The 22,627-nt window shown below is 38.7% G+C and overlaps 1 protein-coding gene across 1 annotated transcript in view; it reads right to left on the bottom strand.

Annotated features, from left to right (window-relative positions):
- TAFA4 (TAFA chemokine like family member 4) overlaps positions 1–22,627 on the bottom strand; it is a gene marked incomplete at its 3' end in the record, with an annotated part of 146,671 nt that overhangs the window by 15,609 nt on the left and 108,435 nt on the right. The window contains exon 4 of the mRNA XM_080914433.1: positions 7,871–8,026. Within this exon, the coding sequence (XP_080770559.1) occupies positions 7,871–8,026 (156 nt within the window). The remainder of the gene's footprint in view (positions 1–7,870; positions 8,027–22,627) is intronic.

The raw sequence follows: 22,627 nt of genomic DNA, 5'->3' as shown, positions 1-22,627 counted from the left end.
ATGTATTCAAGAGTTACCTGTATGTTTCTCCTAGTGGCTTCTGAAATTTGGGTCTTATGTTAAAATCTTTGATCCATTAGAGTTGACCTTTTAAAAATTTATTTATATTGTACATATGACAGAGTGTGGGTGTCATGCCATGTGCATGGATTTCAAAGGCCAAGCTCATGGGCTTGTTCTCTCTTTCCCCCTTTATGTGGGCTCCAGGGATGGAACCAAGGATTTTAGGGTTGTGTGGCAAGCCTCTTCATACAGTGAGCCTTCCCATGGGTCCTGAGGAGTTTCCTTTTTTTTTTTTTTTTTTTTTTTTTGGTTGATTTTTTAATTAAAAGGTTACATTTAAATATTCTGTATGTATACATTCAATACCTTCTTCCACAAATATCCTTTATAAAGATTTAAATAAAAGTAAATATAATACCAAGTTCTTTAATCTTTTTAACCTGTTTTCCTTTGTTTGCTGAAAAAAGTGAGATAAAATAACAAGCTACTTCAGAATTTTAAATTGCTGCATTTGTAAAAACCAAAAATCTTGTTTATACTTAACAGAACACAGTGAGGAGGCCCTGGTGATAGATTATCCCGAGATCGGCGTTTCTCTGTGAAAGACCCAGAAGCAAATGTGCCAGAAGAGGAGAGCAAGGGAACAGAACAGAAAGCAAAGTGCCCGCTTTGGATGTCTTTCTGTGCTGAGGACTTCCTGTGCGCCTCACAGCAGAGGTGAGAACTGAAGGAGGTTGGACCTCACAGGGAGACAAACGCTGAGAAAATAGAGCTTCTGGAACAGCTGGAGCCCAGCTCTGAGCTGAAGCAAAAGCCCAGAAGTTAGATTCTATTAAAATAACTGTCAATGGCATCTGCCCACTTTCCTGGGCCATTTCTCCACAGGAGAGTGCCTTGTGGGAGGTAAGTCTGCCCCTCCTGCTACTGAACATCACAGTCTACTCTGAATGAGAAGATGCCCTATTGCATCTATTTTTAGAATAAAATTCTTTAAAAAAAAAAAAAAAAAAAAAAAAAAAAAAAAAAAAAACTATGCCTTCCTGGTTTAGGAAAACACATACCGCCCTCATCTTCAAGTTGTAATTAGTTTCCAGCTTGACACAGAAAGAAAAACATCAGGACAGTGGTGCCCCCTGGTTTTGATGGTAGTTAGTGCATTGTTTAATGTTTGAGTTTCAACTGACTAGCTGTTTTGCTCTGGCTCAAAGAAGAGCTGACTTCTCAAGAGCTGTTGTCTCATTTGTGAACTTATTTTATTTGTACTCGCAGAGTTAAAACGAGAAAAGCCTTGTCTTTGAAATAAAGCCTTTTTTATTCTTTAAGAATCTTATACCAAGTGTTTTTAATCATGTTCCTCTGCCTCCACCCAGATCCTCCCACCCATCCTGACACATTCAGCTTCCAAGTGTCTTTTGCCCTTTAATAACCATCATGGCAAACTACTGCAGGGTGTGAGTAATATATATCAGAGTGTGGTAAGTATATCCGGAGTCAAACCATTCAAGGAAACTGATCTCTCCTCTCTCTCTCTCTCTCTCTCTCTCTCTCTCTCTCTCTCTCTCTCTCTCTCTCTCTCTCTCTCTCCTCCCTCCCTCCCTCCCTCATTTCCTCTCTTTCTCATTCCTCTTCCCCAGTAAGCACATGCCAATACCTCCTGAGCTAGGGGTCAAACTCTATGCCCCCTCCATTCCTCCATGTTGGGATTTTATCTAGCTTGAGTTTGTGTAACTCTTGCTTATATTGTCTCTGTGAGAGGACATGTGCAACTGTGTCTGAAAAACATTTCTTCCTTAAATTCATCTACTACTTCTGGCTCCCACAATCTGTCTACCACCTCTTCCACAGATCTCTGGTTCTTGGAGGACTGTGATATAGATCTTCAATTGAGGACTGAGTACTGCAATGAGTGCCAAAAGTCTCTTATTCTCCTCTTGTGGACCAACTGTCAGTCTCTGTGCTGACCACCATCTACTGTAAGAAGCAGCTTCTCTGTAAGGGTTCAGTGATGCACAGATCTATGGGTATATTAATAAGTCATTAACACAATTATTTTAGCAGTATAGCAGTAGTAGGCTTTTCCCTAGGGTCTGTGATCTTTATAGCTACAGGCTCTTGGCCTCCTTGTCAGTGTCAGGTATAGATTCCACCTCATGGAGCAGGTTTTAGATCCAATCCAGAAGTGATCAGATTGCTCCCATGACATTCCTGCCACTGCTGCACCACTGAGCACATTTTGCCAAGAATATTATTACCATAGCTTGTGAGGTCCATGCCTGAGTGAAATGCTGGTTACTTTTCCTCTCGGGCAGCATAATAGCACCTTCCAGAACTATGTACAGTGAGCAGCCGAGCAGTGGGGGCGAAGCTTCTAGCTGAGTACCAGCCAGATGTCTCCATGTGCTATAATTCTAGCTCAAAGTGTCTTCAACAACAAGGTCTTGCTACCAAGTTCTGCTGGGTAACCAATGGCCTTGACAATGGCCTGTAATGTTTGCAGGACCATAACAGCTCTGTGTTTTAAGTCTGTGTTTAACCTTAAAGTTAAACACAGTTAATCTTTTCCTACATCCTTGACGCTGCACTGAGATTTTAACATGTTAAAATCTGTGTTTAGTGCTGCTGTTTCAACACATTCAGTGCTCTTTGCAAGTGATGTTACCAATTCCAAGTCTTAGAATGATCCACCTAACTACTGTGAGCAGTAAAAAGCTAAACTACCTTATAGAAGTTGTATTTGTTTATTTTCCTAGCTACACAGCACTGCTACTTTCATAATTCACATAGCCCCAATGAGCTGCTATGTAAGTTTATGACAGTCCCTTTTGGGTTTTGTTTGTTTGTTTGTTTGTTTGTTCATTTGTTTTTTTAATGATTTCAGTGATTCCTCCTTGCCAAACATAGATTTACAAATACATGTATGAATACTGGAATCTTTCAAGTCAGGGTTTCTCTACTTTGGCACTGCTATCATTTGACGCCAGGTAATTCTTTTTTTTTTTATTGGCTATTCTCTGTATTTACATTTCACTTGTTATCCCCTTTCCCCGATCTCATCTGCCATCTCTTTCCCATTGCCTCCATGAAGGTGCTCCCTCTCCCAACAATCCTCGCCCACCTCAGCATCTTGGCATTCCCCTACACTGGGAAAATGAGCTTTCGTTGGACCAAAGGCCTCTCCTCTTAATAATGCCAGAATATCCCATATTTCCCAGCCATAGATGTTTAAAAAATATGAACAAACTTGATTAAAAATGGGAGTATGTACTAACCTACTGGATCTGTCCAAAGCTTTGGTTAGTGGAAAGAATCCTAATCCATAATAAAAGACATATCAACACTATATGATGTCTTCGTTCACCTACTATGGACAATCCTGCACTTCCACAACTTGTATCTACTCACTTGCTGTCACAGAAACACAAACCCAGAGCTCGCTATGTGACCTGTGCTGAGAAGGAGACCTGCCAAATGCAGCAGGGACCACACTTTGCCCTTTCATGGGCCCCAGGATGCTCTACGGGAACTTGCCTCACAGCAAATCCTCATCTTTTCCACTGGCACTCAATCTGCTTCCTCCATGCTCCTAAAGTCTGAACTCCCAGAAGCAGCAAAATCCCATCCCGATATCCAGAGTTCAAAATTATCTAAGAGTAAAAATTATCTAAGTTTTGTATTTAACTAATGAAGGCTAAGCTTTCACGGAGAAGCATTGAAAGTACCAGATAAGTATCCTTGGTGTGGATTAACAAGAATGTAAAAGGGTATTCCAATTTCTATGTCAACATTAATTAGTGCCCTGCTCCAGCATCTCCGTGCCTTTGTTTTAATTTAAATGTAAATTCGAGTGAATTTTATATTTTATATCCTCTCTACTCTTATTTACAAATAAGATAAGAAGGACATAGCAGCAGAGAATGGGTCTTCCCACATGCCAATTACCATGATGCTGCATAATTATTATGGGATAAAGATTAAGTAGGTAATGCTAAAAAGCCCTAATGGAAACATTCAGATGGTCAGGTGGATAGGAAACAGATGCTCATCCTAAGTAAAGCTTAAAGCTTCTATGCTCCCTCAGTGACTTTGATCCAATAGATATTCGTTGAACATGGCCATTTACCTTGGAATGCTAGGTGTGCAGAGACAGAGCAAAAGGGCACTATCAGTGTGTTCTTTCAGGATGCTGCTTGGTAGTATCTAGCAAAAATGTTACACTGAAGTTGCGTATTACATAAATCTAACAGTGTACTGTCAAAATTAAGCTTGTCCCAAACATGCCCATCTCAAGCGTCCTCGCCATATGTGGGTCATCGCCTCTCCTTAGAGAGAGAACCTTTGTATCAACACAGAAGGTCCTGCTCAACAGAATGTCATAGACTATAGTCAACTGCTAAATAAGTGAATGGCTGTCATCACTGACTGGTCCTAAAATGCTGGAAAGATCACTTATGTGGCTGACTGAGAGTTTCCCACGGACACAACCAAAATGCTCATGGATGAAAGAATAGCTAAATTACAGCCAGTCTTTCAATGGAAATCTGTGGGGTACATAAAAAGTCAAGTTAAAGCAACACATATAAGCACACAGATACCAATGATCTAATACTGTTGAGAGAAACTAGGTGAACTTAAACAAAACATTCACTGTGACTGAAATCTAGACAAAAAACTCCAAAATTTATAGATGCACCAAAAAATATACTAGCGAAATATTATACATAGTTACTCCAAGGGTGAAAGCCAGAGATGGGGGTTGGGTATTTATATACTGTCTTTACAGAGGAGGATAGATATCTGGGGTATTCATACACTTTCTTTATAGGTGAGATTTGGGGTGTTCGTGTATTTCCTTTACCAAGATGACGGTGACAACAGGAATCATCATCTTGTCAGTAGTTTTCAAGTAGTTTCAAGTACCATCCAAAGTGCTGAATATTGCAAAACATTGCATATAAAACTTCTTATCCAAAGATGCTAGGCTAGACAGGATGTAAAAATAGTCCATATTATGATTCACTGCTTCCTTTAGAAGAAGTTTCAAGCCCGCAGAGACAACGGTAGCTGTTATCTTCAACAATTAGTTAGGATGAGTCAGTTCTCTGTCAAGCTAAAACAAGTTTGTGGCCAGCCTGTGCAAAAAAGTGAAAAATATTGTTTGCAACCCATCAGGAGGGTATGCACATAGTGGGGTTTCATAGAAAAAAAAATGGTATGGAGAAAAAAAACATATAGGATATGTGAAGTACAGAAGAATTTAGTTAAGTCAACCTTGCATCCTGGGGATGAGAGCAATGATCCTGGAGCAGTTGATGTTCTTTCTATAACAATGCAAACCCTTCAGCTCTTTCAGTCCTTTCTCTAGTTCTTTCATTAGGGTCCCCGTGTTCAGTCTGATGTTTAGAGACAAATATCCTCATCTATATCTATATGACTCTGGGAGAGACTCTGAGGAGACATCCATGTCTGGTCCCTGCCAGTAAACACTTCTTCCCATCAGCAATAGTGCTTGGGTTTGGTGGCTGCACATAGGGTGGTTCTCCAGGTGCGGCAGTCTCTGTAGATCCTTTCCCTGCTCCTCTATTTGACCTTGTATCCCCCCCCCCGTTTTGTTCTGCCTTCTAAGAATGACTGAGGAATCCACATTCTGGTCTTCCTTCTTTTTGAGCTTTATAAGTGCTGTGGATGGTTTCATGGGTATTCCGGACATATTTCTTTAGGGGAAGAAGGGGCTGATATTCGTTTATAAGTGAGTTCATACCAGGAGTGTTCTTTCATGACTGGGTTACCTCACTAAGGAAGATAGCTTCAAGTTTCAGCCATTGGCCTAGGAATTTCATAAACTTGTTGTTTTTAAAAGATGAGTAGTCATCCATCGTGTAAATGTACCACAATTTTTGTATCCATTCCTCTGTTGAAGGACATCTGGGCTCTTTCCAGGTTAGGGATATTATAAATAAGGCTGCTATGAACATTGTTGAGCACGTGTCCTTATTATATGTTGGAGCTACTTTTGGGTATATGCCCAGGAGTGGTATAGCTGGGTCCTCACTATACCACTATGTCTAAGTTTCTAAGGAACTGCCAGCCTGATTTGCAGAGTAGTTGTACCAGTTCACAACCCCACCAATAGTGGAGAAGTGTTCCTCTTTCTCCACATCCTCGCCAGCATCTGTTGTCATCTGAGTTTTTGATCTTAGCCACTCTAACTGGTGTGAGGTGGAACCTCAGGGTTGTTTTAATTTGCATTTCTCTGATGACTAGGGATGTTGAGCATTTCTTTAGGTGCTTCTTGGCCATTCGATATTCCTCAGTTAAGAATTCTTTGTTTAGCTCTGTACCCCATTTTTAATAAGATTGTTTGATTCTCTGGGGCCTAAGTTCTTGAGTTCTTTCATTATATTGGATATTATCCCTCTATCAGATGGAGGATTGGTAAAGATCCTTTCCCAATCTGTTGGCTGTCATTTTTTCTTCCTGACAATGTCCTTAGCCTTACAAAAACTTTGCAATTTTATGAGGTTCCATTTGTCAATTCTTGGTCTTAGAGCATAAGCCAAGTTCTGTTCAGAAAATTTTTCCCTGTGCATATGTGTTCTAAGATCTTCCCCACTTTCTCTTCTAATCGTTTCAGTGTACCTGGTTTAATGTAAAGATCTTTGATCCACTTGCACTTGAGCTTTGAACAAGGAGATACAAAAGGATCAATTTGCATTCTTCTACATGCTGACTGCCAGTTGAACCAAGACCATTTGTTGAAAAGGATGACATTTTACCATTGAATGTTTTTAGCTCCTTTGTCAAAGATCAAGTGACTATAGCTGTGTGAGTTCATTTCTGAGTCCTCAATTCTATTCCATTGATCTACCTGACTATCTCTGTACCAATAACATGCAATTTTTATCACAAATGATTTGTAATATAGCTTGAGGTCAGGGATCATGATTCCCCAGAAGTTCTATATTATATAAAGTTTGATATTTAAGAATAGATTCCACTATTCTAGGCTTTTTGCTATTCCAGATAAATCTGCAAATTGCTCTTTCCAACTCTATAAAAAATTGAGTTGGAATTTTGATGGGGACTACATTGAATATGTAGATTGCTTTTGGCAAGATGGCTAATTTTACAATGTTGATCCTTCCAAACCATGAGCATGGGAGATCTTTTCATCTTCTAAGATCTTCTTCAATTTTCTTCTTCAGAGATTTGAAGTTCTTGTCATATAGATCTTTCACTAGCTTAGTTAGGGTCACACCAGGGTATTTCATATTCTTTGTGACTATTGTGAAGGATGTCTTTTTTCTAATTTCTTTCTCATCCTTTTTATTCTTTGAGTAGAGGAAGGCTACTGGTTTGCTTGAGTTAATTTTATATTCAGCCACTTTGCTGAAGTTGTGTATCAGGTTTAGTTCTCTGGTGGAATTTGGGGGTCACTTAAGTATAATATCATAACCCATCATTTTAAATAAGGCTTTTGAACCTCCATGGATATTTGGGTATCCATACAGAATCCCAGAACCAATCCCTTAAGAATAGGAGAAAACTTGTATATGCAAGTGAAAGGAGAGAGACTTTAAGAAGAAAGTATTTGGTGTGCATGGCATTTGGAAATAAATGAGTAAAGAGGCTTTAAAGTGCACGCACAGACACACACACACACACACACACACACACACACACACACACACACATACACACAATCTTTTTGAGAGAGATTAATAAAGACCTGCCTTATTCATCAAGAGATTTTTAACCTTGTATTTATGTTACATTTTGGACAGATACTTACCTCAAAGCACCCTAGATTTCTACAGACTGATTTTTAGCCTTTTCAACATGCTAAAGAGATTGACTGGAAAGACCTTACCTTCAACACAAGAAGGCTGTGCCCGAGTAGTGCCGGCCACCTGACCTGGGAAGCAGGAACATTTGACCGTCTGAGAGCGCTCCTCTATGCGGTTCTTATTGCAGCATCGGTGGACAGCAACCACCTCGCATGTACCTTGCTTGATTAGGTGGTGACCTAGGAGATAAAGAGTGACCACACAGACCAGGTGCTGTTAGAGTGGAGCAGAACTACCAAAAACGTAGTGACACTGTGGCTACTGTATTGTTTCCACCTGCCATGCTGTCCCCCACACCCCAACATGTTATACTTAGTGTGGTTTGATTTTGGAGGAGCAGATTCTACCTTATCCAGACAGAAACAATCAAATCCCAGGATCTCATAAATGCCAAAAAGACTGAAGGCATATCTGAGGTTAAGGACTGTTTCTGGTTTGCAGATGGAGCCACCAACATGTGCATGAACTAGAGATGTCCATCTTATCAAACATGAATTCAACCAAGAACCTGAAAGAGTGAAGCCAATTTGTCTCTATAGGCTACATAAAGGACTGCATCCCTGTTGATGTCTTGACTGTTGATGTCTTAGTCATGAGACCCTCGGGAGGTTAATCAGCCAGACCCAGATTTTTCATCTTCTAGGATGTGACACTTATTTGTGTTAGAGCAGCAATAGGAAACTAACTGTTCACCCAGATTTACCAGTTTACATTTGACCACATTTTATACATCGTTTGTGACCTGTTTCACAGATACATATTTACCCCAAGACATTGATGCATATTTTCTAAAAATGGACACCCTTGTGGAATTAGTAAGAATACCTTTTGATTAATATCTATAAATGCAATAGTTCCCTCAATGCCCTATGTCTCCCCTGACCAGTTTCTACTAAGGAAACATGCCTTACATTTGCTTGTTAAATGCCATTAGCTACCTTTAATCAGAAACTATTTTTCAAGCAATCGTCCTTGACCGGAACTTTGTTAAAAGAACACATGATAGTCACTTTACAAAGTTCTCTCCCTCTCTCTCTCTCTCTCTCTCTCTCTCACCCAGCTCTCCTCATTTCTCTAGCCTTAATGACTTTTAAGATGTGGTCAGACTTAGAAACCATTACCATCATATGTAGGCCTATTAATTACTCTACTGGAATGATCTGGACTCTATAGGTGCGCATATGTACATAGACATGGCATGAGTCTATGCAGATACCAAGTTTTTGTCAAGTTCACATTACTCCCTCCTATACCTGTCTCTCCATGATTAACAATGACAAACCTGATTCTCATAGTCATAGACACCAGACTAGAATGGATACCAGGCTTGTTTTCATCACCAGTAGTGTGCAGCAGAAACAGTACCAGAGTATACCAAAGGTAAGGATCTTTCCATCCCTAGTGATCACATCTCTCACTTGGGGATAACTGTGGTATAAGCAAATAAATTCTATTGCTGAGATCTATGTAGATGAGCCTGCAAAGCAAAGCTGTTCTAGTCACCCCTACCCCAGAATGAACTGGTCTGTGTGACTATGGTACACCATATAGAACTAAAGATTGTAATTTTTTGGATGAAATGGATATAACTGAATTTGGAGGTATTACAGCCTTATCGCTAAATGCAACTACATTCAAGATTAGGGATTCAGCACAGATATTGGACAAGGGCATCATCATTCCAACCAGGAAAAAAAAACAGTACGCCTTACTAGATTATTAAATGATCCTAGACAGTCCATAATGAAGGCAACTCTATGCTTCATTTAGAATCTGAGAGAAATATGCTTTAATAACTTCTTAGGAAAGTTAACAAGTAATTTCGACCTTTAGTAATAACATGGTCTGCTTGTTTCTCAGTTGCTGTTTGGATAACTACACACAAATACAAATGCATTATCTTCTAGTCAAACTAAGAATTGTTCCAGGCCTCCCAGAATGATCATTTTCCTGACTTAAACTTACATTTACTTATACAAACCAATCTATTGTGCAGCCTTGGTTTTAAGACTTGCTATATTATCTTCTATCCTAAAGAAAATAGCACAGCAAATAACATCCTACAGTAATAATTGACACTGTTTAAAATCCTCGGGAGTAGCCATATCATACTATATCTGAGAATACGATGACATCTCAGATTTGATTAAATGTGGCAGGCACTGTTATAAATATTTTACAAATATCCTGTGTGATCTAATAAAAATGCTGCGAGATAGGAACTGTTCTTAGGCCAGTTATATTCCTAACAAACTATATAAAAATTATTTCACCCAAAGGTCACATAAAGACATGACTTGCATTTGAGTCTTACCTCTTCACAGTCTGTATAGGTTGGAAGAAAATGATTCCCTTGCCTCAACCATTCACACAGCATATGTCAGTATCTTACTGAAACTTATTTTCCTACTTGATGATAGTATTTGTATGACTCCAGACACACATGGGTTCTGAAAATATCATGGTGATACTGGACCTTAATCTCTGGTTAAATTTGTTTTATTCCTCTCCAGTCTCCCAGAACAGAAGACAAACACTCTTGAGCAAGTATTAGCAAAGAACCCAGGATGCACTATACCCAGAGTTGACTAATTGCTATTGTTTGCCCACTTCATTTGCAGAGAAGTCGGACAGAGAGGATGTATACAAGGGGAAAGAGACATACGCCCCACAACTGACCACTGTGACCTTGGCCAGAAGCAATGCTTTAGTTCTAGACCAAGGGCAGAAAAAAATGCCCAGGCGCAACAGTAAATCAGTAAAGATTTTCTTTTTTAAAGATTAGCCTGTTTTATTCTCTTTGGGCCTTCACTGGACACACTGCAAAAGATGAATGAGTTAGACTACAAACTGAAATGCTAACTTCAGCCATAAACATGCTCAACAAGTCTCCTGGAGTAATGCTGGACCGGCATCTCAGCACCCCTTGGGGAAGTCAAGTTACTACAGAAAACTCACCACCATGAATGTTATGTGACTCTGTGTGATATACAGTGTTGTTAGATGGAGGGAAACAAACTCATGGCTTTCGTAGTAAACTTACCTCTAAAATGCACAGAACTAGTCAATGCCTGATATGCAACCCCAATAGCAAGGCTGTATCAAGCAAGCTCACTTTCAACCCAGAGAAGTATCCCTCTTCAATAAGAGAGAAATATTCTCATGGATGAGGTCCGCCTGAAAACGTCAGTGTTAAAAACATACTGATATGTGATAAGTGGGTGCAACTTCTCAGGCGATTTAAGGATTTGAGCATGGGTTGGGGGAAAAGGTTAAAACCCAGTAACCAAATACAGGACATTTCCTGGAGGGACACTAGGTATAAATAAAATAAAGCAAAACTACCTAAACCCTACCTGTGGAACTTTCAGTTGCTAGGCTATTTCCCTTTGTGCTTTGCCTGTATGGGCAGAGGTATAGACGTATTTATTTCTTCTCATTTTACCCAAACTTACATACAGTATACAATGACCTGCCAGACGACAGGTCACTCTTGATGCTCTCTAAGACGTGTTGTGAAAGTGGGGAAACTTGAAACTGTTAAATAATTCTTTTCCACACCTCTAAAGTCACATTCAAGGCTTGCATATTTTCTTTTCAAAGGAGAAGACTTAAGATATTGGCAGAACGGTAAAATGCAAGAAGCCTCTTCCCTCACACACCAGAATAGTTAATGTGCACAGCACTATTAAAGGGGTTATGACAATCCTTGCAATAAAAATTGATTGCTTCAGGATTGCTATAGAGGGTGGATTAACTCTATCTGAAGAGTAAATAGCTTAAACACATATCAGGGTTTTTTTATTATTATTAAATATGCCTTTAAGAAATTTTTCAAACAACAGGTAAAATACTCATTTGTCCCAGGCAAGCAAGGCTGTTCTGCTGTGAAACAGATAAACTACAAAGCCACATACACAACAGACCTTCTGCTACACTGTTGAAAGCCAGAACAGAGGGAGAGCCTGCACTGGAATGGCTTCCTGTGCTAGTGTTCCCATAACACCCTTTCCTGTGGATTCCCCTCTCCCTGCCCACTGCTCAATAGTACACCCTCAAAGGGAAGTCACACACACCCCGGCCATCCTGCTCAAAGCTGGTCTTCTATCTGGCATTTCTCTTTATGGAAGCAGAACCAAGGAGAGAGGAAACAAATGCAGGATTTCAGCACATGAAATCAGAGAAAAAAGCCAAGGGATCATCAGTGCCTCTGGTAAAAACATAGCCACTATTTCCATGTAGTCCCTTAATTGTTTATTCTAACCCTATTCCATAGTAACATGTTTATTCAAGAAAGCACACTTGCAGAAGCAAAGACTCTAAGCATTATTCGCTGAATTTGATCAATTCCTAAGGGAGACAAATACCTACTGAGTCCCTCCAGGTTCTCTGCCAGCTCTTAGGAGCAGAGAATTAAAGAAGCAAGTGACCTTGTGCTCTATGTGTGGTAATACCAAATGGAAATGCCTTACAAAGCCCTGGATACAAATGAGTATATCCTCATCTCATGTAACAAGGGAAAGAGGTGGAGACTTACAGTGTTGAAAAAGCTAAGATACACAATGCTAGCTCCCAGATTTGGCTTCTCAAAACTCATATGTATGAAGCAAATTAAAAATACACACACACACACACACACATATATATATATATATATATATATATATATATATATATATATATATATATATATGGGTTAAATTATTTAATGAACATGAGCTACTTTAATCACTATCATTTCTCTTTTAACTATATTTATTTACTAAGTAACTTTTATAATTTCTTGTGTGTGATAGGCACATGAAAATATAGCATAAAAGCTGACTTTTAAAAAAGGTTAACTTCCTGTGGACCTTTTTATATTTTAATGATGAAAGAAACATAAAAACAGAAGAAAGGCAATTTAAAACAGGAAGGACTTAACAAGTAGACATCAGAGTGTTAAGTGAGAAATTAAGGCAGTTAAGGAAAGCATCTCACTGTGACAGAAGCCATGTGAGAGGGGAAAGTTGGTGGGCAGTAATGAAGCCACAATAGGTAGGTCATCCCATGTATCCTTTTCCTCCAAGGGGGATAGATGCCATTTGAAATATTCAGCTCAGTGTAATCTAAGATGACATATGAATGTGTGTGTGTGTGTGTGTGTGTGTGTGTGTGTGTGTGTGTGTATGTATGTGTTTAATGTGGCGGTGTGAATATGTTTGGACCAGGGAGTGGCACTATTAGAAGGTGTATCCTTGTTGGAGTAGGTGTAGCCTTGAAGGAAATGTGTCATTGTGGAAGTAGGTTTTTGGACCTTCCCCCTAGCTTCCTGAAAGACAGCCAGCTCCTGGTTTTCTTTGAATTAAGATTTAGAATTCTCACTCTCTCCAGCACCATATCTGCCTACACACTGCCATGCTTCCTGCTGTGATGATAATGAACTAAACTTATGAAACTAGAGGCCAGCCCCAGTCAAATGTTTGCCTTTATAAGAGTTCCTTGGTCCTGGTGTCTGTCTTAGTTAGGTTTTTATTGCTGTAAACAGACACCATGACCAATGCAAGTCTTATAAAGGACAACATTTAATTGGGGCTGTGTTACAGGTTCAGAAGGTCAGTCTATTACCTACAAGACAGGAACATGGCAGTATGCAGGCAGGCATGGTGCAGGAGGAGATGAGAGTTCCACATCTTTATCTGAAGTCTTCTCTGAGAATACTGACTTTCAGGCAACTAGGATGAAGGTCTTAAAGCCCATGCCCACAGGGACACACTCACTCCAACAAGGCCAAATACCTCCACATAGTGCCACTCCCAGAGCCATCTCTTTACAGCAATAGAAACCCTAAGATTCTGTCTGTGTGTGTGTGTGTGTGTGTGTGTGTGTGTGTGTGTGTATGAGTGTGCATGTGCGTGTATAAAAGTTAAATCAAATAAACCTTTGGATATGTGTGTGTGTATCTCAGGAGAAAATAACAGCTAGAGACCAGAGAAAAGAATCATTTCAATGTGAAGAGGCTCAAAGTGGAGGAGGAAGCATTACCTAGAAAGAGAACCAATGTAGCCTTATATACAGGAAGGAAGCCAGTGAGTAGGGATGTAAAGATTTGAGCATAATCGTGTTCAGAGTTTCTGGGAATCCATATAAGACAGAGACCACAATCTGAAGGTCACTGATACACTAACAGCTTTCAGAGAAGTGGTGGGAGAGTGGAGAGAAGCCTGGCTTGGCATGGGTTTGACAATAAACAGAAAGTGGAAAACTGTACAGTAATGACTGCTTGAGAAGTTGCATTATAAAAGGAATGAGACTTTAATGCAACTAATAGTGTATAGAAATGCTACCAATTAGAAATGGCAACTGTGTGTCTGCAGACGGAGGGCAACCTCACAGAGGTGTTTGAGCAGACAGAATGAATAGAACATCAAAATGGAGACAAACCTGTGATAAAAAGATAGGCAGCTATGGATATTCTGACTGTCCCCAACTTTTGAGATATTGTCCCCATGGAGAATTAACTATATGGGATGCATAGCTCTCACTATGTATTATTTTTACCATAAAAATAACTGGTCCTCAGTGAACAACATAGGCTGTCTCTGTAAGTACCTCAGTGACCATGCAAGATATTCTATAATGCCAAGATAAAGAATTTCATCAAGACAGTGAAAGTTATTTTGAATAATGATGTGAATGCTATGCAGAGGAATTGATTGTGTAGAGGCATCTATCAGGAATTGGAAAGAACAACAGCTGAATAGTTAGTAGAGACCTATTTAAGTGGAAATGGGCTACCTTTGGGAAAATGAGTGATGTTGAATGTGTTACAGATGTTTATGATCATAGGATAAAAGTTAACATAAAATGAAGAGCATATTGGAATATATTATATGTCTCTCCCGGAGAAGCCATATAGCAAAATTTAGTTTCTGAATGCAATTCCAGTTCTGTTCCTCTTCCACTGGGGACCTCCCTCCAGAAAGTAAAATTTACTTCCCAACTTTACTCAAGGAAATTTGTCATTTGCCCAGAACACTCAACAAGAATAACCACTTCTATCCACTAATAGATTTAACAAGTAAGTTTTTTCAATATTTTTCAATATAAAAATAATAATTATTTACCACTTTAGGGTTTTTCTTACTTTAGTTCTATAAGATAACTATTACCCAACAGTTATCATTTCTAATAAATCATAATTCTTTCCTTTTTCTGTAACTCAAAATACTATATAAGTTTTTTTTTTCTTTTACCATTTTTCTTAATCAGAAGTCTATTGCTTCTACCATTTATTGCCGAGAATACTAGCAGTTAGAAGACTGATTATTTCTAAAGACAATAAAGCTAATGGTGTGATTTAATGGTCCTAGCTGATCTCATTATTAAAGAACGTTGAACTTTAGAATGCATGGAATGTCGTATATAAACAGAGAAGTTGACTTCATACTGAGCCACAACATACTTTCTTTTCCTCCATTGGATGAGTACTCTAACATACTGTCATACAGTGAACTGTGCCACCCTGAAAGCTTGGTGTTAAACCCCACAGTAGCCATGCTTAGAGGACTTTGTAAAACAGATGGAGTTAAGGGTTAAGTGCAGTCGTAAGAGCCAAGTCTCCAATCAATATCCCTGTATGCTTGCAAGCTGAACCACTGGAAAAATAAATGTATGCTTACATGAACATAAAGGCCATGTGAATGTGAGCTCTCGGGGGGGGGGGGGTAAGATGGCTGTCACAATCAGAAAACAGAGCCCTTACTAGAAACCAAACTGCTGCAAGCCCAAGATCAAAGGCCGTCAATAAGTGACAAATTTGACTAGTCTGGCTCAGCAGAACTGTGATGAAATAAGTTCCTACTCTTTATGACAACCAGTCTAAGATACTTTGTTATGGTGGTCCCAGCTACCTGACACTTAGTAATTTTCACCTTAAAGGCTTAAAACAAAAAAGAGACAAAATGCTTCCTGTTAAGAGGTACCACTGCAGAAAGCACAACTGAGTAAATCAAATCTCTTGGGACCACTAAGGTTTCTGAGAAAGCTTTCACAACTTGTTCCTATGTGTGGTAAATTGGCTTTGTGGGATGCTATTCAGTACACTAGGAAATACCAATTATAAGGCAAGATCTTTGTCCTAAACTGTGGGTAGTTCAGCCCCTGGGTGCCACTGACTTTTTATCAATATAGATTAACACAATACCAAATTATATTCGATAATAGCCTTGTTCTTGGGGAACACATGTGGTCTGCCACTCACCGTCAACCTCAGGAAAAAGAATATATGGATAGGCAGATACACAGCGAACTAATACTTCTATTACGGCACTGTGCCAATAAGTTGTATGTCTAGTACATGATAGAAAGTAAAGATGTCTGTTCTGATTTCTTTAAATCTGAAAGCCTTCCAAATATAAATGTGCATGAGGTAAATCAACCACATCGAAGTAACTAGAAATCAACATGAGGGTAAGGTCCCCAGAACTCCCAAGCCTTCATGCTTCTGTTTAGCTGCTTTGCTATCTACTCATTTCTGTGAGATTTTCAACAAAGGATTTCCCTTTTCTTCACCTTGTTTTCCTTGTCTGCAAAATAATAAACTCACAGAGCAGATATGAAAATACATTTTAATGGGGTGATCAGCTGATGGTGATACCTGGCATGTAGTAAGGAGAGAATTTAATAACAGAATGATAATATATAGTATTATTATACCCATAACCCAACTGAAGTTACCATGAACTTAAGCAGGTCTTGGACTAAATAAAATAACTAGGTTTACCTTGTCCATTTTGAAATTCAAAATGGTTCAATAGAGGCATAAAGTGCTTTGTGTCTCATCCACCACAAATGTCAATAGCAACAGGTTTGTAGCTCATGGTTTGTGCCATGAAAAATGCTGGCTGTCAGCAAAGGGAAAAAATAGATTCTTGTAAGACTCAAAGTGTCAGGGTGAGAGCCCAGGAAAAGCCATGAAATCCCCCACAATTGTCACTGCACTTCCACAGCTGGTAATCAAAGCTGAACAGGAGAGAATCCCAGCACACTCCTGCCTTTGGAAAACTTTCCCAGTCGTCACAGTTGAAGGAATGAGCTAGAATTTGCTTTCAGAGGGAATCTCACATGGTCTTCTTGAGAACTCCCACTCTAGTATTACTAGGTGTCCCATAAGATACAAACTCCTGCCCAGATGCTTCCCCTAGTGATCAGATTCCTGCATATTCCCAACTCTGGAACCTCACAGATACCTGTGTGACTCTTTACTTCTAGTTAAAGCATTCCTTCCTTGATGGAGGAAAATAACACTCAGAATGGAAATAAATCAAGGGTCCCAAACTCCATCTCCAAAGAAAATCATCAAGCAACTGCTGGAGAGAGAACACCCTGAGTGGCCATGCTGTTTGATAATTAGGCAGAGGGCTCCAAGGACCTGAGTTGTCGTCTCCCTTCCTGGACTAAGATTTTCCATGATATCACTGCCTTTTAATCAACCACTATATAAGTAACCACTCACCTAAGTGCAATACAGAACTCCAATAAAATCACTGCTTTGCTGAACTGGAGGTGAAGGGAACTGTTCCTTTTATCTGTTGGCATTCAAGCTGGGTTAACTAGACATTTGTTTGTGCCATCCCAGGAAAAGTCACACAGTACAACTGGCACCCAAACAGGGCCCAAAAGAACCAAAGAGGAATAAAGGTTGGGTGGTTGGATAGGGATGAGAAAACTGTGGCTGATCCTTCTAAGGATAGAGCATCTGCAAGGCAGGCTTTCCCATTATGGTATAGAGTCATGAGGCTTTGTTGTGGTGGATTGTACTCCCTCAGGTGGGTAACAGGATATAACCAAAACTGAGATTCTGATGAGTGGAACACATCTTGGTAGAATCTAAAGCAGATTGTCTTCCTTGGTATGAGATGCTATGCATCTGTGATAGATGGGGCCTGCTGTTGGAATATGAGGACATTCCTACAATGACTGTGTACTAGAGAATATATTCCTGAGAAAATTACATGTGAGAAGGAATCATAAGCCTACTCCCATACCAACTTTGTGGCCTTTGCTATGAGATGCAACTAAGGCTCAGTTGTCTTCTCAATAGAAACATGCCTGCAGAGGGGAAATCACAATAGGAAAATAGCACATAGACACCATTCAATGCATCTGCTTCTGAGTTACCTGAGAAAGTTGGAAAGGGGGATGAAATAGAGCTATTGTCTGGCAATTTTTCATAGCTGGCAGGATGTAAAGGAAAATTAGATCTGAGCTGAGAAACCCTTCATAGAATCCAAAGGGGTTCTTTTCTTTGGAACTCATGGGGAAAATCAGAGAATGCGGAAGGAGACAATATAGTAGAAGTGATGAAATATGAATCTCAGATCCAACCTTTAGTAGAAATGAAGGGAAATAACCATGATTCATCATGCAGACAGGGGTATTAATAAGGACCTAATACAAAGGTGCTAAGGCAACCAGCAGCTTAATGCAGCAATTGGGGAAAAACTTAAGCAAGTTCAGAAACTGAGAAAGATTTTTAGCATGCAGTGGAAGAGCCTCTCACAGGCTGGCCCATGAGGCTGTGGGGTGATGGATGGAATGAGGCTAAGTGCTGAGGAGACAAGGAAACTAGACAGTTTAACTATTCAACCTTCCAAGAACAAAGGGGAATATTAGCCGTTAGAGAAACGTGGAAATTACCAGCTGAGGTTCCCATGAATATTAAGGACTGAAGACAGCAGAGAAAGGAGTATTACTTAAGAATCAGACATAGAATGATGGTGTTTGATGATAATGGGTTGACACTGGATAAGACTATGTTCCTAGATGGGTTAGGAGTTGACTTGAGAATTGAATGAAGCTTTGGAGATTTTGCAGAGCTTCGTGGTGAGTTATGATCTTAATGAGATCAAAGAGGCTCTGGAAAATCTGAATGAATTAGACTGGTACATAAGTCACATTTGAAAAGTGAAAAGATAAAAGGCAAAAGTGTAGGGCCAGTGCAGAGGTTTGAATAAGAGTGGCCCCATAGGATCAAATATTTGAATGTTTTTGTATAGCCTTATTGGAGGTGTGTCTCTGGGGCTAAGCTTTGAGGTTTCCAAAGCCCAAGCCAAGCCCAAAGTCAGAGTCAAGTTATACTACAGATCGCACGTGCTTAATAAATGTTTACTGAACATTTCCTCAATGGCCACACAATTGCATTTGTTTCTTCAAACTTAAAGTTCCCTAGAACAGGCCACAAAACAAGCCTCAATTAATGGAAGATACTCTGAATCATACCATGTATCTTCTTAAAACACTACAGAATAAAAGTAGAGATTAATAATCAAGGCTAGGGAGAGGGTGAAGAACTTGTTGGAAATGAGAAGACCTGAGTTCAGACCCCGGAGCTCATATAAAACCAGGCACAGTACTGCACTGGGAGGTAGAGACAGAAAATTCCAGAAACTCTTTGGCCAAATAGCCTGGCATATACAGCATAAAAGCAAAAGAGACTCTATCTTTAGCAAGGAGAAATTAAGGAACAATATTCAATGTTGTCTATACGCATATCACGATATAAGAGTGCCTATATTTACATATATATACACCCTACATATACAAAAGACTTTTATATCCCAGGCTGACATCTAACTTGCTATATAACTGAAGATAACTTTGAAATTTTTGACACTTTACCTCCACCTCCTAAGTCCGATATATACACTGTTCTGCATTTTCTACAGTGTTGGAACTAAACTCAGGGCTTTGCACATGCTGCACCAAATGAGCTGCACCCTCACACCAGTCAGATTGGCCAAGATCCAAAACTCAGATGACAACAGATGCTGGCGAGGTTGTGGAGAAAGAGGAACACTTCTCCACTGTTGGTGAGGTTGTAAACTGATACAACCCCTCTGGAAATCAGTCTGGCGATTCCTCAGAAAATTGGACATAGTACTACCTGAAGATCCAACTATTCCACTTCTGGGCATATACCCCAGAGACACTCCAATATACAACAAAGATACATGCACCACAATGTTCATAGCAGCTCTATTTATAATAGCCAGAAGCTGGAAAGAACCCAGATGTCCTTCAGTAGATGAATGGATACAAAAATTGTGGTACATTTTTACAATGGAGTACTACTCAGCCATCAGAAACAATGACTTATCCAAATTTTTAAGAAAATGGTTGCATCTAGAGAATATCATCCTGAGTGAGATAACCCAGTCACAAAAGAACAGACATAATATGCAGTCACTGATAGTGGGATGCTAACCCCAGAGGCTCGCACTGCCCCAGAAACAACTCACAGACTGTGTGAAGTTCAAGAAAAAAGAAAACAAAACAAAAAAAAAAAAAAAAAAAAAAAAAAGAAAGAAAGAAAAAAAAAGTCATGCTCAATCCTTACACACCAAGAATACGTTGACTAATTCCGGGTTACATCCTGTTTTACATGTACTTTTTGCTCATTGTAACTAGTAAGACCTTAATGCAGAGTATCAAACCTTAAAAAAAAAAAAAGAAAAAAAAAAGCCAAGCACTGACACAATTGTATTTGTATACATTTATGCAAAAATGTTTAAATTTTTTTCTTTTATCTTTGTTTTTTAAAATAAATAAAAAAATAAAAGTGTGAACCATTTTTTTAAAAAGTACAAATAAAAAAACTGACAAGGAAACAACACAAATGACACCCCCCCACACACACACAACCTGAATAGGCTTATAAGTAGTGGTAAAATAGGGTAAGTGATTTTTTTAAAAGAAAATATTACAGGTTTCCTCCCTTGATGAATAATACCAAGATTTTAAAAGAGAAATTAACATTGATTCTTCTCAAATTATTCCCAAGAATTTAAAGACAAGAAATTTTTTCAAATACATCCTTTAAGTTCAGAATTAAATACAAGGTCAGAAGTAGAAACACAATAAAAATGATAAAATATAAATCATTATCTCTGGTGAATATACATATAAAATGTTCAACAAAGGGCTAGACAGTCAAATTTAACAGTATACTGAAAACACAATTCACTATGCTCAATTGGAACTTAACCAAGAATACAAGGATGGTTCAATATACGACCAATGTCATTTTTAAAAACTAAAGGATAAGAAGGCCTATGACTATCTCAAGAGATGAAGAAAATGACTTAATAAAACTCATAATTACCACACAATAAGAAAAATATGTGAACAAATTAATAATATAAAGTTCATGTTCTAGCCTATTTTAAACTATGAAAAACCTATAACCAGCATTATACTAAGTGGGGAAAAGGAAAAGCTGTAAAAGATTCTCTAGTATATGAAAAGAGAAAGATTGTAACTGGACTCATGGTTACTGAATGTAATAATAGAAAGTTAGCCAAGACAATTAGGGAAATTTTTGAAAAAAAATTATATACATCCAGAAAAGAGCAATGTTAAAATATTGTTATTTGCATAGTTTATAATTTTTCACGCAGAAAAATCTAAAGATTCCACTAAAAGATACTAAAACTGATAAATAAATTTATTAAACTTTCAGAATATAAAATTTAAATATAAAACTAGCACCATGGTATAAACAATTAACAAGGCTGATAAAAAATAAAAATAAAAAAGAAACCATAAGAAGAATGTGTTCTAAATGTGACAGAACTAAGTAGGCACTGGTTTGACCAGAAAGGCAAAGACAGGTGTAATGAATATTAAGAAAGCACTAATAGAGTCAACTAAAGAACACAATAAAAATAGAAGACTTCCTGTTTATAGACCAGAACACTTCACAAATCCCAGAGTGATTTATAGGTCCAGAACATCCTCTATCCATAGACATCACACAAGCCAATGACATTCTTCCTAGAACTAACCAGGCATCCAAAATTCAACCCAAATACTGAACAGAAAGAACAAAGCTAAAGGCATCACAGTGCCTAGCTTCAAGACACATTGACAGAGCCATTAGTAGCTAAGACAGCATGAAAACATGCCAAAATAACTAAATGAAGATCTAAAGAATAAACTAAGACAAGTGGAGCCAATAGATTTTTGGAGCCAACAGATTTTTGACTGGTGTCAGATATATACATGTGTGTGTGTGTGTGTGTGTATATACAACAGCCTCTACTAGGAATAGTGCTTGAAAAATTAGTTCATGTACAGAAGACCTGCCCCTTGCCATGTACTGAAATCAAGTCAAAGTAGATGAGAAACATAAACTACTGAGAATAAAACACTGAGAATAAAACCCATTGATGCATAAGTATGGCATCTGGAGAGGTCCTCTGTATGAGTACCCAGGTTTTATGTCTAGTAAACACATGGATGGCTCTCAACTATCTGCTGGGATTCGAACGCCTCTTCTGGATTGTGTGGATATAGCCATCCATATGGTACACAGATACACATGCAGGCAAAACACTCATTCACATAAAAAAAAAAAGGACATTTAAAAAAATCTTTGTGCTACCCATGATTTTCTGGCTTGGTATCTAAAATTATAAGAAATAAATGCAAATGAAGACAACTATAACTAGATAATATAAAAATCTTCTACACAGCTAAGTAAACAACCAACAATAGTCATAAAAAACAGCTTGCGAACATAGTGGAGCATATGTCTTGTTCTATGTTGGAGCATCTTTTGGGTATATGCCCAGGAGTGGTATAGGTGGGTCCTCAGGTAGTACCATGTCCAATTTTCTGAGGAACCACCAGACTTGTTTCCAGAGTAGTTGTACCAGCTTACAATCCTACCAACAATGGAACCATGTTTCTTTTTCTCCACATTCTCCCCAGCATCTACTGTCACCTGAGTTTTTTTA

This window comes from Micromys minutus, assembly GCF_963924665.1.
Source record: "Micromys minutus genome assembly, chromosome: 3".
Classification (NCBI taxonomy): Eukaryota; Metazoa; Chordata; class Mammalia; order Rodentia; family Muridae; genus Micromys; species Micromys minutus.
This window is presented reverse-complemented; position numbering and strand designations above follow the sequence as displayed.